Source organism: Saccopteryx bilineata, chromosome 2 (genome assembly GCF_036850765.1).
Source record: "Saccopteryx bilineata isolate mSacBil1 chromosome 2, mSacBil1_pri_phased_curated, whole genome shotgun sequence".
Taxonomy (NCBI): domain Eukaryota; kingdom Metazoa; phylum Chordata; class Mammalia; order Chiroptera; family Emballonuridae; genus Saccopteryx; species Saccopteryx bilineata.
Window position 1 is genome coordinate 144,216,804 of NC_089491.1, and position 14,146 is coordinate 144,230,949.

General features: G+C 38.2%; 1 protein-coding gene across 2 annotated transcripts in view; it reads left to right on the plus strand.

Moving 5' to 3' along the window:
* LRRK2 (leucine rich repeat kinase 2) overlaps positions 1 to 14,146 on the plus strand; it is a 158,777-nt gene that overhangs the window by 112,728 nt on the left and 31,903 nt on the right. For both annotated transcript variants that reach the window (XM_066258115.1, XM_066258116.1), the window contains 2 exons: positions 2,631 to 2,821; positions 7,830 to 7,990. In XM_066258115.1, the coding sequence (XP_066114212.1) occupies positions 2,631 to 2,821; positions 7,830 to 7,990 (352 nt within the window). The remainder of the gene's footprint in view (positions 1 to 2,630; positions 2,822 to 7,829; positions 7,991 to 14,146) is intronic.

Sequence of the window (14,146 nt, forward strand, 5' to 3'; positions counted from 1 at the left end):
GCACGTTTATGAAAATTCAAAAATAATGACCACATTTCCCCCAAAAGTTTACTTAAGTTTAATTATGAAATCCTGCTTTGTCCTTTTTTCATGGAGGAAAAAAGTTTTCTTTCTCTTGTTGAAAACAAAGAAAAGACAGTTTTCTCAGAATTCTTTTCTCCAGGTTTCCCATCGTATACTGCGCGTACAGAAGAAAGGATGGCACCTCTCCTGAGATCTTGTATTTTAAAGGAACCAAGATCCATACACAGTAGTCTGTTTAAAAACTTTTCTTGGCCGCAATTAAGTCACGTGTTCTTTTTCCAATAAACACTTATGTTTTTGGGAATGCTGTGTTACTGAAACAAGCACGATAGTAATGAAGATGGTATTACTTAGAATACTCTCACCTTTCCCCTAAAATTTATGGGCTGCATGAGCAAAGGTTGGATAACTTGGGAAAAGTCAAGATACTCTTAGAAAGAAAGAAAGAAGAATGGATATTGGTCACTGCAGTACCCTCTCTTGTTTTAAGTATTGGTAGGGATTTATGTCTTTTTTTCTCTGTTTTTCTTGACAGTTGGAATAAGGGAGAGAGACAGGGTGAGAGGAGAGGTAAAAGCCAATGCAAAATCTGCCATCTCATATCAAAATTCAACTGTGTTTTTGAAGCTATTTATTATTTCTTTTTCCTTTGATTTATTTATAAAATACTCTATGTCTGAATATAAATTTAAATAACTTAGAAAATGCACGGTCACAGTATATTAGTTACTCTGAATAATAAAAATAATTTTATGTTTGCAAAATATCTTGGAATAATAATTTTAATTATTAGTACCGAGAGTCACACCATAGCTCTAGGAATAAGCTGATAAACATTTTGTATATGGACACAAGTCTGTGAACCAAATCTGGGCACAATATCTTGTAATCTATAGACAATTTGTTATATAAATTGATTTTTCAGCCTAAGTCATTAGTCTTCAACATATTTTTTAGATTTTAGGTAATGTGCTTAGGAATCCTTAATACACTAAAAGTGTATACAGGACTGATTAGTGCACAGGCATATAGGTGAAACAAGGAAATGACAAAAGAAATAGAAACAGTAGAGTATGAGTAATCGGCTTCTTTCTTAAAAAAAAAAATGACAACACTTTAGTGTTTGGTGCAGCATTTTTAGAGTCATTCTCCCAAATGGATTGCAGCTGATCCTACATTCTTTTGCTGTCTCTCAGCTACTTTTCTAGGATAGGATGTTTGGATTAGGCATCTGTGTCTATGAAAGAAAAGAGAGCCAACTTGACCTGTTCACATCGGTTTTAACCAACTGAACTAATCAGATGTCGAAGAAAAGACTTTTATCTATTAAGGAAATATGGTTGCAGTCTGAAGCTTTTGTTCTTGGAATCCCCTGTCAGGATTCAGCCTTTCGTGTTTGGCTGGCAGATTTCTCCACTTTTCAGTTTCCCGATAGATGCCACTGGCACCGTACTTTTCATCTTTGAGGCTGGTTGTTAAGAAACAGAGCTTCTGTAGAAAGCACAGATGAAGACAGGAATCAGTTTGAAATCAGCTAAGCTATAAATGTCATTTAAGTTATGGTTACAGAGTGAATTGAAATATGCAGAATGAAGTGTGTGTGGAATTAAAAAACACCAATATCATAAAGGAGATTGTATAGTCTCAGAGGGTGTGGTCTAGGAAAGATGGTAGCAGAACAAAGACCTCTTTGTTCAAGGTGAAATGATATCTCTGATTTCTTGGATTGGAAAGAGATTGTTGCAGGCGGGGACCGCTCTAGTCAGGGTGACCCAAGACATGTCACTCTGAGGAAGTGATAGTATGTAAGCTAAGATCTTAGTGCCAAGAAGCCTTCAGCTCGGTGACGAGTGAAGAGATATGTAGGCAGAGGGCTCAGCAATGGCAGAGAATCTATGGCTGTAAGGAAGGAGCCGGGAGCGTGCCAGGGATTGAATGAACGCCAGTGTGGAGGGGCGGTGGATGAAGAGGAGAGAGAAAGGAGGTGGGGTCTGACAGGTGGCCAGCGTGAGGTCGGGTCAGGCCACAGGGGCTGTGTAAAACATGGGATTTTAATCTAAGAGGACGGAAAGTCATTAGAGAGTTTTTCAGTAGAGAGTGATACTATCTATCTCGGCGGAGCTTTCAGGGGAGGGTCAAAGCATATATTTCTGTGTCCTTAAACGTTGCCCTCACTAAACTTTTCTCCAAACCAGAACTGATAGGCAGGTTGTACTTCACAAGACAGTTAACAGTTGATCAGTAGTGGCTACTCAGAAATCCTGGGCTGAGAAGGATACTTTGGCTAATGAGGAGTCAGTAGGTAAGATTGGCATGACCTGTGAGCGTGACCACGTGTATGCGGTCCCTGCATTAAATGTTCTGATAAAAGAGGAGAAAAGGGGAACATAGACCTTAAAATTTTAATTCAAACTATAGTTTCAAAATCAGCTGTTTATTTCTGAAAATGTGGGATATTTAAAGTAGCTCAGAGAAGGAACAGAAAGTTTTCTATAATTTAATCACCCAGAGAAAACCATGCTCACAGTGTTGATACACTTCAGGGAGGCAATGGTTGGGTCAGAGCTTATGTTGTGTTGCTCTTAAATGATTCCTGGCTTTTGCAGGAGCTGGTGGTGCTTTGCCACCTCCACCACCCCAGCTTAATATCTTTGCTGGCAGCTGGGATCCGCCCTCGGATGTTGGTGATGGAGCTGGCCTCTCGGGGCTCCCTGGATCGCCTGCTTCAGCAGGACAAAGCCAGTCTCACGAGGACCCTGCAGCACAGGATTGCACTGCAAGTGGCTGATGGCTTGAGGTAATTAAATAGGAATATGGTTTTCTCTTCACTGTTTGACAAGTGTTAGTCCAATCTTTCTCTGAGGCTCCGAGGACTGCACTTCTGACTAACAATGTGTCCTAGTAACATACAAAACAAAACAAAACTAAAAAACTAAGAAGAAAAACAAAACAAAACTGGGTAAAAATGACCATGTCCCTAATTGAATTTTAAAATTCAGTAAAACAAGTGTACAAAGAGGTACGGAGCCTCCTAGCTAGTGGTAGTGGAGTTTCAACCCAGGAGCCCTGCTCCAGAGCCCGTGATCTTGTATTGACCTGCCTCCTCTCCAGAATGAAAGGCTAGGCTTCAAAGTATCAAGGAAAGTGTCAGTGGTCCTGAGTAATCACAGTAAGCAAAAGTGAGCCCATGTTTCTGAACAGGACGAGTGATTTGGGTTGTTCTATTGGACCAGAGTGCACCTCAGAGGCACACCCAGCGCTGCAGCCAGACAGAGCTAGACAGAGCCCTGGGGTGGGGGCGGCCCAGCAGGGTGGAAATCACTGCTCCACACTTAGTATCTGTGATTTTATATCTCTGGTTATTTTTCAATAGTCTGTAAACTGTGACTATTTTTTGTAATCATTGAAGACATCCCAAATTAAATTCTTGATTCCCCACCATCCACTGCTCCCCATCTCTGTGGAATTGTCCTTCATTCCCTCCTTTTTCCCACATCTGACAATTAATCCTTTGGCAGATGTGTTCAGCTCTGCTGTCAAAATGTATCTGACTGCAGCCCCTTCTCACAGTTTCTCCCAACCACCAGAGTGCAAGCCTCTGTCATCTGTCCTTGCCTGACTGACCTCCCTGCTTTCCCCTCTGCCTCGGATAGTCTCTCCTTCACACACTGAGTTTTCTTCCAGGGAAGTTGGATCAAGTCTGTCTCCTGTTTTCAGCCCTCTCCTGCCTCACTTTCTGATCCCTATGCTCAGCCCCTTGCCTCCCTGAGGTTTTATATAAGCTCTTCTCTGCACCAGGAATGCCTGACCTCCAGATACCCTTTGGGCTCACGTCTCATTTCATTCAGTTCTCTCCTCAGAGAGGGTGTTTCTGACTCCTGGATGTCTCTCTAGTACCTATACCACTTATTGTGTACTGGTGTTCTTTATGCTTTTGTTTGTAAAATACTCTTTATTGCCTGTCTTTGCCACTAGAGTGCAAGTGTCACACTAGCAGGAGCTTTTCATCTCCTTCACCATTGCTTCCTCTGCACCTGGAACAGTGGGGCCTCTGTCAATACGTGTTGACACTGGGGAGAGAGGGAGAAAGGAGGAGGGAGGAATAGTGCTGGGCTGTGGCTGCCAGGCAGTGGATGCACATTTCCTTCTCTTTCTTCCCTTCTGAAAGCCGGTGTCTACTCCTTTTGTGTAGTATCCAGAAATGCAAATGGAAGGGACACTGTAGAAAGAAGTAAACACTGCTCACAAACAAACTCAACCCAGAGAATCTAACTCTTAACATATAGAGAATTTTATAAGGTGGTAAAACAAGTGGATTTCCCTTCCTGAAAGAATCCTGGGACCACTATAAAGCATACAGGTTATTAAATGAAGAAGCACATAGATTTGGGTTTGTGTTGATATGTCTGCTTGTGAACACCAGGGGGAACCTTGTGTTAAATTAATCTAGATAAAGTACAACTAGGTCTCATGTATTTTAGAGTTGTCTCAGTCACTTTGCTTAGTTTAACTAACTATACATCCTAGTTTCCCCCTAATTCTTCTACACAGTTTCCAAATTCCTCATTTATAAATGGAGAATTGCTATTGTTTTTTTATTCACCACTGTTTGAGAGACCTCATCTCTAAAGTAATTTATTCTGCCTCTCTGAGACCTCACTTTATGAAGTACTGGATTTGCCCTCAGCATAATGTCAGGACTTCTGGATCTTGTGCCTAAAAGGGTAGTTGTTTGCAGTAGCAATCAATCTTCCACCAGCACTAAGTAAAACTCAGCATTAAGGTTTGTCTTCCCAAATATGTTTTTGCATAGAGCTAGAAGTACAGAGGTAGAAAGAGGCAATGAAATCACATTCCTTTGAAGTCCCTTAAATGGTGGAGTGGCCTACAAGAACTTCTTCACATTACATATTCTAGGTCAGTGGTCCCCAACCTTTTTTGGGCCACGAACCAGTTTAATGTCAGAAAATATTTTCATGGACCTGCCCTTAGGGTGGGACGGATAAATGTATCACGTGACTGAGACAAGCGTCAAGAGTGAGTCTTAGACGGATGTAACAGAGGGAATCTGGTCATTTTTTAAAAATAAAACATTGTTCAGTCTTAAATATAAATAAAACAGAAATAATGTAAGTTATTTATTTTTTCTCTGCGGACTGGTACCAAATGACCCACGGATCGGTAAGGGTTCGTGGCCCGGGGGTTTGTGGACCACTGTTCTATGTTACACATTCTTGCCTTCAACTGTTAGCTTAAGTGTTTAATTCAGTCTGATCCTTTGAGCTCTTTATCATAATTCTCAACTGCCAATACAGGTATAGTCACCTATATTTCCTGTAAATTTCTGTTTCAATATATTAAAAAGTGAATTAACTTTCTCTCCCCATCAATCTGTACTTTCTCTTATATCTCCTATTTGCCATTGAAGATCTTTGTGGTCACATCCAAATCAGCTCCTTCCCTATAAAGTATGTATCCATGTGCCCACTAGGTTTTGTACTATTTGACATCATCTTTTTAATCAATTCAGTTATTTTTATGCCACTACTGATGCCCTGGTCCAGTACCTCCAGGAAATTATCAGAATATTTCTTCTAAATTAATGAAGTCTAGTTATGCTTGAAATATCCTGGTAGCTCCAGGTGACCTATAAAGTACATCCCAATTCCTTGGCAGAGCAACAAAACCCCTTATGTATGCCGTTAGCCATCCTCTCTAGCCTCCTGCCACTCTGCTGCCCTCACTCTGCATTCTCACCGTGTGGCCGGTCTTGACATTTTATTGACATTATGTCTGTTTTTGCATTTGTAATTCTTCTTTTCCCACCAGTTTGTCTGTTTAAGGGACTCATTTTTCTCTATAATTTGCTCACAGACTGTCTCCGCAATGGAGCTGCAACATGAAACGGTGGCCTCTGTGAGTCACCCCATGCGAGACCTGGTGTTAGGTGCTGAATTGGGAAGAGTAGAGATGATACTGCTCTTGTCAGTTTAGAACTCGACAGTACAGAGGGAGAGTCGGCTTTGTCCTCTCTGCCTCTGTGCTCTCCTCCCTCGGGCTTCCCTAGCACTGTACTGGCCACGTCTCTGTAACCCTGTCAGAGCCCCGTGTCTTCTAGATTGTGACCCCTCAGGATACACTGATGGTAATTGTGATTTACAAGTGACGGTGTTTAGTTTTTAAAAGAAAATATTTAATAATGCTCATTATTTCATAATGCATAAATTGTGGCTGAAATATTTTCAGTAAGTCAAGATCTGCCCTTGTTAATATTTCAAAAGTTATTTTTGCTATTCTATTAAAAGTGATTAAAATGCTACTTTTTAAAATTCAGTTCTATAATTGAACATTTTAACTAACCCAGATAATCTTTCCCTCCCACTGATATTATTCCAAATTATGTTTAACTGTTTTTTTAATCTCTGTGAAGGAGTCTGTATTCTGTAAGTATTCTGCAAGAGGCGCACATCATGAAGGATTTGGACGCTATTCAATTATTTATGATTGGCATCATCTCCCAGCTTTCTCATCAGCAGGGCAAGAGTGGCTAATGGCCTTTCAATAAGCCCTTAGTAAATTTTTCTTTCAAACCCGTTACTTATCGTTAAGGTTGACTTCATTAGTACATTTATCTTATTTTTCAGCCAAAACTTTGTATACTGAAATGAATAGGCCTAATGACAACTGTCCTAACTACATCCTGGAAGAGAAAGAATCTTCTGTCTTAGTTGATGCAATTAAATGATACAAACACTCCAGGCCATTGTGCAATGGCAATTTCAGGGTATTACCTTTGTTAAGATCTGTGAAAATGTGTTCTTGCAATGTAGGTCATGATATACTTGTACGATTACATGGAGAGCAATAGCAAATTTGACATCATAGGACAGGGAAGACAGGTTTGGGGAAAATCTGAATTTTGTAGATGTGTCAGGAAAGGCAATAATAGAGTTACTTTGCCTCTGGCCATGATTCCAGAATAGACAAGACCTGGTTGAGATTATTAAAACATTATTTTGTGTTTTATATTAACTAGTTTTGAATCTTTATTGTCAGTATCCAACTCTAGTTGCTTATGTTTGAATAGATCAGAAAAAGGAAAGACTTTAACATCACCGGCGTCGTTTTCCCAAGAAAATGTTTCACTTATTCCTACTCTCATAAAAAATGTTGTCAACCTTAATTTATAATAGAGTAGGGCTTAAGGTAAATTAGGTCTTCAAAAGGATGCATATCAATAGCTGGAAAAGTCTCTTATTTTGAATTGCTGTTATTGAAAAGCAAAAATATTTTCCCCAAATTAGGAAGCATATTAGTCAGAAAAATTATATCAAAAGAGAACTGGAATTGAGAGAATGTAAAAATCTAAGATAAACTTCAAGAAAATCAAAACTATTAAGTAAATGTGAGTTATAATATCCTATCAATGCTTATTAGACATATTTAGATTTTAAACTAATTGAAATACTCATATAATTATGGAGGGAATTCAGAATTCCTCTTAACTAATTATTAAGGTATATGAAAGAAAGGTCTCCAAAATCAGGAATTTGTTTCAAGTGGTTGTACCTTAAGTGTAAATCACTCACTTATCAGGACTGACCTGTTTTGACTTTGGTGTGTAAGTGTTTAAATAATAAGCTTGGTTTGCAATATTGGACTTCCTTCTACAATATCTTTCAACTTTGAGGTTCAAACTTTGCACAGATTTTTAAATGTTTTGCATATACAGATTTAAGGAAATCATGAGAAAACATAGTAATGTGATCACATTTGAATAAGATTACCTGTGTCTTTCCTGGCAGGTACCTCCACTCGGCCATGATCATATACCGGGACCTGAAGCCCCACAACGTCCTGCTTTTCACCCTGTATCCCAATGCTGCCATCATCGCAAAGATTGCTGACTACGGGATTGCTCAGTACTGCTGCAGAATGGGGATAAAAACATCGGAGGGCACACCAGGTAGGCGATAAGTTTTACTTGGAAATACCTTCTTCAACATGGATAACCAATGTCTCCAATTGTGAGGTCAGGAGAATGAAGAGAGCAACAAAGCCTATCTCATTGTGTGACAGATACTTGTTCACACATAACTATGACCAGTACATCGTTATTTTGATTGTTGTGTTCTGTAGGGGGGAAAAATAAACTGATGTAATTTTCCAGGAAAAAACAAAACAAAACAAAAAGAGAATATTTTTTTGTCAGGTTATATTTGAAAAGCTGGTCTTTTAAAACATTTATATACTCCAGAAATGGTTTAAAAAAAGAACACCAAAAGTTTTAATCTGGGTGCAGTTGACACCTTCCTAACAATGAAGAAACCAAGCCCAGGTTCACAAACCATTTCCTAGATCTCTGAAACAGTTCAGTTACTGGCAGGGACCACAGTGCAGTGTCTGTCTACATTTGGAAAGATAAAATATGGGATGGAAAATTTCAACTTGAAATAATTTGAAGACCGTCAACTTTGACTCAGATGAATGGATATATCACATCCTGTTAGGAGTCCTGTGACAGTTAACGCTGTTGACTAAGATAGATGCTGACTGATGACTTTAACTCATCCATAGAAATACAGCAGTCTTTGGGTAAATAAAAATGTTAGTCTCTAGTTATACACTTTTATCTGATGGAGATTACGAAATGTGTTCACTCATACTTCTCTGAAAGTAAAAAAGACAGAAAATGTATGTTTCTGTTCACTATATGATATAGAATCAGACCTCACTCATAAATTTCTATTTTTGATCTATGAATGTCATCTTTATATACTCAATGGCATTTGTTAAAATGCAAGCTTATTTGAAAAATTAATTCTAAAAACTAGGTTTTAGACATTAATAATATTCTCTCAATTATTTTAACATAATTGTGATGATAATTCTCGAAGGAAAAATTATCCTTATTTTTATTTGGCAATAATTTATTAAAGTTTACCAAATGCCTCACTAGTGTTATTACTGAATAGCTGTTTGGTGTTCATCAAGATTCACTTTCTGGAGCTCAATTTTTATTTCTTTAAATTGTGATGAGGAAAATAATGCCTATCTCATGGGCTGTTTGTAAGGGTAAAATGAAATAATCTATATAAGTAGCATAAGACAAGGCTTTAAAAATTTTTTTTTTAATTTTTCTGAAGTGAGAAGTGAGGAGGCAGAGAGACAGACTCCCACATGTGCCCGACTGGGATCCACCAAGCAAGCCCACTAGGGGGTGATGCTCTGCCCATCTGGGGTGTTGCTTTATTGCAACCAGAGCCATTCTAGCACCTGAGGCAGAGGTCATGGAGCCATCCTCAGCGCCTGGGCCAACTTTGCTCCAGTGGATCCTAGAACCAAGGCTTTTCATATTACAATTGCCCCAAGTATGTTAACAGTTAGTTATTCCAGTGGTGAATGTCATAAATGTGTGTAAATAAATGTAAATTTTACCAAGCAGAAGCACACTTTCTGACAGAATAAATAAGGCTGGAAGCAAATAATCATAAAGCATCGTGTCAGTTTCAGTAGGAGATCTAGTTCAAGGTATAATCATAGCCCCAAGGAGCAAGTGAATAACTGAGCTATAAGTCATCAGGACTGCCTTCATAGAGAAGGTGATTCTGAAATTATATCTTAAAAATAAGATGGAGGCTTGGAAAAAAAAGACTAAAGGAGGGGATTTACAGGAGAGGGTACAGGGGGGATAGTGATGGACGGAGACTTGACTTGGGGGGGTGAACACACAATGCAGTGTACGATGATGTGTTGTAGAGTGGGGCACATGAAATCTGTATAATTGTGTTAACTAGTCATCCCAATAAATTCAATTTTGAAAAAAGATACCATGATATAAAATGGCTTATTCAGATAACTGCAGGAAATTTGGTGTGGGTTAAGTGATAGACGGAAGATGAGGGGTTATTTCAGTGGTTCTTAAAGTGTGTACCAGGGCGCACTGGTGCACCCTAGAATATTTTCAGGTGCACCCTCTGGTATTCCAGAGAAATATGTGCCTGTTGGGGACCAAAAAAACAACAGAGTTTTTGGAGATTAGATTTTGGGGGCACAGAGATGTGGGGAATTGGCTGTAAGCTGACAGTCTGTCCAACCCCTCACCTCACTTGCCTGATTAGGTTGCAAAAGGCTGTTAAGCTGTGGTGCTGGATTGTTTATACTACCTCTCATGTTCCCCAGAAAGACTGGAGGCAGGTTTCTTCTATCCTTTGGTATAAAGTTAAGATGTTATGTATGGTGGGGTTTTTCTGCACTCAACACAATTAAGAGTAAAAGGAGAGGAATTCTTCAATGTAATGATGAGGAAATGAGAGTTTGCCTTTCAAATATATGCCCAAACATTGAAGAAATCACTAGGACACATCAGGCTCGTGTTTCTCATAAACACAAGAATGAAAAAACTTAACACATTTGTGCCAGGACCTGCTGAATTTACTAAATCTTACTAAGAATGTATCTATATATATAAAAAGATAACTTTTTTGTTGTTTTATTATTTTTTATCCCCTTTTTTATAAATTCTAAAAAGCATAATTCAAAAAATGTAGCATAAAAATGTTTTTTGTCAGAATAAATTTAATTTTGTCATATTTATTTCACTTAATTACCATAAAAGCACGCTTGGACTTTATATATTTTTCTTTAATATTTGACTTAATTATTATAACATATTTTTCAGAAATTTTTATATAGTGTGTCTACAATTATTTGTAGGGTTGTAAATGCGCCTTTCAAAAAGTTTGAGACCCACTGGGTTATTTAGTTAAGTGTTTTTGCCAGTTTGGCTATGTGTTAGATAACATGTAGATCTTTAAAACATGTATTCACTGGGGCTGCATCCTATATAGTTCAAATGTAGGTGTGGAGCAGGACTCTCAACATGTTAAAAGTTTCTGATTGTAAGTAAATACGAATAGAGTTTAGAATAATATTCAACTTTTAAAAAGCAGTGTCGATTATTTTACATTAATCTTTCTCAGTGGTGCACATTCTAGGCACTGTAGTGGATTCTGAAGATGCTGCAATTGATCTGCCTTATTGAACTATTGACTTTCTGGAATATATTAAATATGTGCTGTAGAGTCAGACTGTCTGGATTTGAATTCTTGCTCTACCACTTACTGAGACTGGAGAAATCACCTAACTTCTCTCTTGGGCTATACAATAGGACCTAAAATAGCTTCTATCCTAGGGGATTGTGAAAATTAAGTCATAAATTGATATAGTGTTTATAGCACAACGCCTGACACATTCCTAGCTACCTTTGCTTTCTTGGACTCTCCTTTGTCTTCTCTACTCGAGGTTGGGGTTTGGGGGTGGCTCTGTGTGTGCTTCCCTTCCCTGTACTGTGGACTGGGAACCTCTGCGGGCACTCACAGGACTCACCTTTTGCTCTTGCTCAGGGTCATCACTATGCTTTACTTCTGGTGTCCAATGTTTTATTATATTTTGGTTATTTAACTGTTTTAGGTAGGAAGGTAAATCTAGTCCAATATTATGTCATCTCAGATAGAAGAAAAAGGACACATTTATTTATTTATTTGTATTTTTCTGAAGTTGGAAATGGGGAGGCAGTCAGACAGACTCCCACATGTGCCCAACCGGGATCCACCTGGCATGCCCACCAGGGGTCGATGCTCTGCCCATCTGGGGCATTGCTCTGTTGCAACCAGAGCCATTCCAGCGCCTGAGGCAGAGGTCATAGAGCCATCCCCAGCGCCCGGGCCAACTGTGCTCCAATGGAGCCTTGGCTGCGGGAGGGGAAGAGAGAGACAGAGAGGAAGGAGGGGGGATGGAGAAGCAGATGGGCGCCTCCCCTGTATGCCCTGGCTGGGAATTGAATCCGGGGCTCCTGCACACTAGGCCGACGCTCTACCACTGAGCCAACTGGCCAGGGCTGAAAAAGGACATATTTAAATAAAAGACAACATCATATATTTAGGATTTCTCTTAGCACTTAACATCACTAGTCTCTGAGGGCCATTGAGGGCTATTAGTGCTAAACAGGGTACCCATGCAGTATGACAGTGTGGGGCATGAGCATCGCAGATCATTCATAAAATAGATCTTGTGGCAATGTTCGTCCTTTGTAAAGATGCAGGAAGTGTTACTATTTCTGCTCTTCCCCAGTGGCAGCTAATATTAAAACTGTTTATTTTTATCCCAAATTAAATTCAGTGGTAAATACACCGAGTAGCTTGAAAGTTTATTCTTCCTATTACTACTATGGTGAGAAGTAGAAATCTCACAAGAACTTGAAAATTACTGTTCTGTGGATGTCCTCAATAATAAGGATTCACATATTAGGGATCTTTTTAAAGCTATTTTAATTACTTAATTCATTAGCTTAGGTTTTTGAGAATGATGTTATGGCTATGTAGGAAAAATGTTTTATTCTAAGGAAATACATAGTTAGGGGTGAAATATTGTGTCTGAAACAATATGTCAAATATTATATGAAGTATATAATGTTATATGGCATGTAATAAAGATGTATATGTTTAATGCTATATATAATATGTATATGTGTGTACTATACACAGAGAGAGTGAGAAAGAGACACACGTAAGAACAAGTAGCAGTGAGTGTGTGCTTGTGTGTATGTAGAGAAAGAGAGTGAACAAATGTGGCACAAGTTAACTAGAGAATGTTAATAACGAGTAGGGTCTATTGTCGTCAACTTTGATACCTTGATCCTTTGGCCCTTCCAGGCCTTGCAGCCTGCTGAAGGACCACTGAACTTCATCTTTAGCTGGTGAGCTCTCTGTCAAATAAAACTGTTTCCAAATTTAATCATTTACTCATTGAAGGCCATGAATTAAAACTTTGTCATTTTTTCCTGTCTGTATATTTAAACTACTATAACAGTCATATAATTAAAAAAAATAAAATGGCAATAAGTAGGTACATATCAATAATAACCTTAAATGTAAATGGATTAAGTGCTCTAATCAAAAGAGACAGGGTAGCTGCATGGATAAGAAAACAGGAACCGTACATATGCTGTCTATAAGAGACCCACCTCAGAACAAAAGATACACATAGACTGAAAGTGAAGGGATGGAAAAAAGTATTTCATACAAAAGGAAATGAAAAAAAAAAGCTGAGGTAGCAATACTTATAACTGACAAAATAGCCTTTAAAACAAAGTCTATAGTAAGGGATAAAGAAGGTCACTATATAATGATAAAAGGAGCAATCCAACAAGAGGATATAACCCTTGTAAATATTTATACACCTAATATAGGAGCACCTAAATATATAGAGCAGAGTTTGGTGGACATAAAGGGTGAGATTGAAGCAATACTATAATAGTAGGATATTTTAATACCCCACTAACACCAATGGATAGATACTCCAGACAGAAAGTTACCAAAGAAATAGTGGCCTTAAGTAATGCACTAGATCAACTAGATTTAATTGATATCTTCAGAACCTTATACCTCAAAAGCAGCAGAATATACATTCTTTTCAAGTGCTTCTGGGACATTCTCTAGGATAGACCACACGTTAAGACACAAAACAAGTCCCAATAATTTTAAAAAGATTGAAATCATATCAAGCATCTTCTCTGATCACAATGGCATGAAACTAGAAATCAACTATACTAGAAAAACTGAAAAACATTGAAACACTTTAAAGTTAAATAACATGTTATTAAATAAAGAATGGGTTAACAATGAGATCAAGGAAGAAATAAAAAATTTCCTTGAAACAAATAAAAACATACAACAACTCAAAATTTATGGGACACAGCAAAAGCAGTCCTGAAAGGGAAATTTATGACATTACAGGTATACCTTAAGAAGCAAGAAAAAGCTCAAATAAACAACTTAACCCTGCATCTAAAAGAACTAGAAAAAGAACAACAAATAAAGCTTAGAGGAACTAGAAGGAAGGAAATAATAAAGATCAGAGTGGAAATAAATGACATAGAGCCTAAATAAACAATACAGAAGATCAATGAAACCAAGAACTGGTTCTTTGAAAAATTAAACAAGATTGATGAACCTTTAACCAGACTCATCAAGAAAAAAAGAGAGAGGACTCTAATAAATAAAATTAGAAATGAAAGTGGAGAAGTAACAACTGACACTGCAGAAATACAAAGGATTGTAAG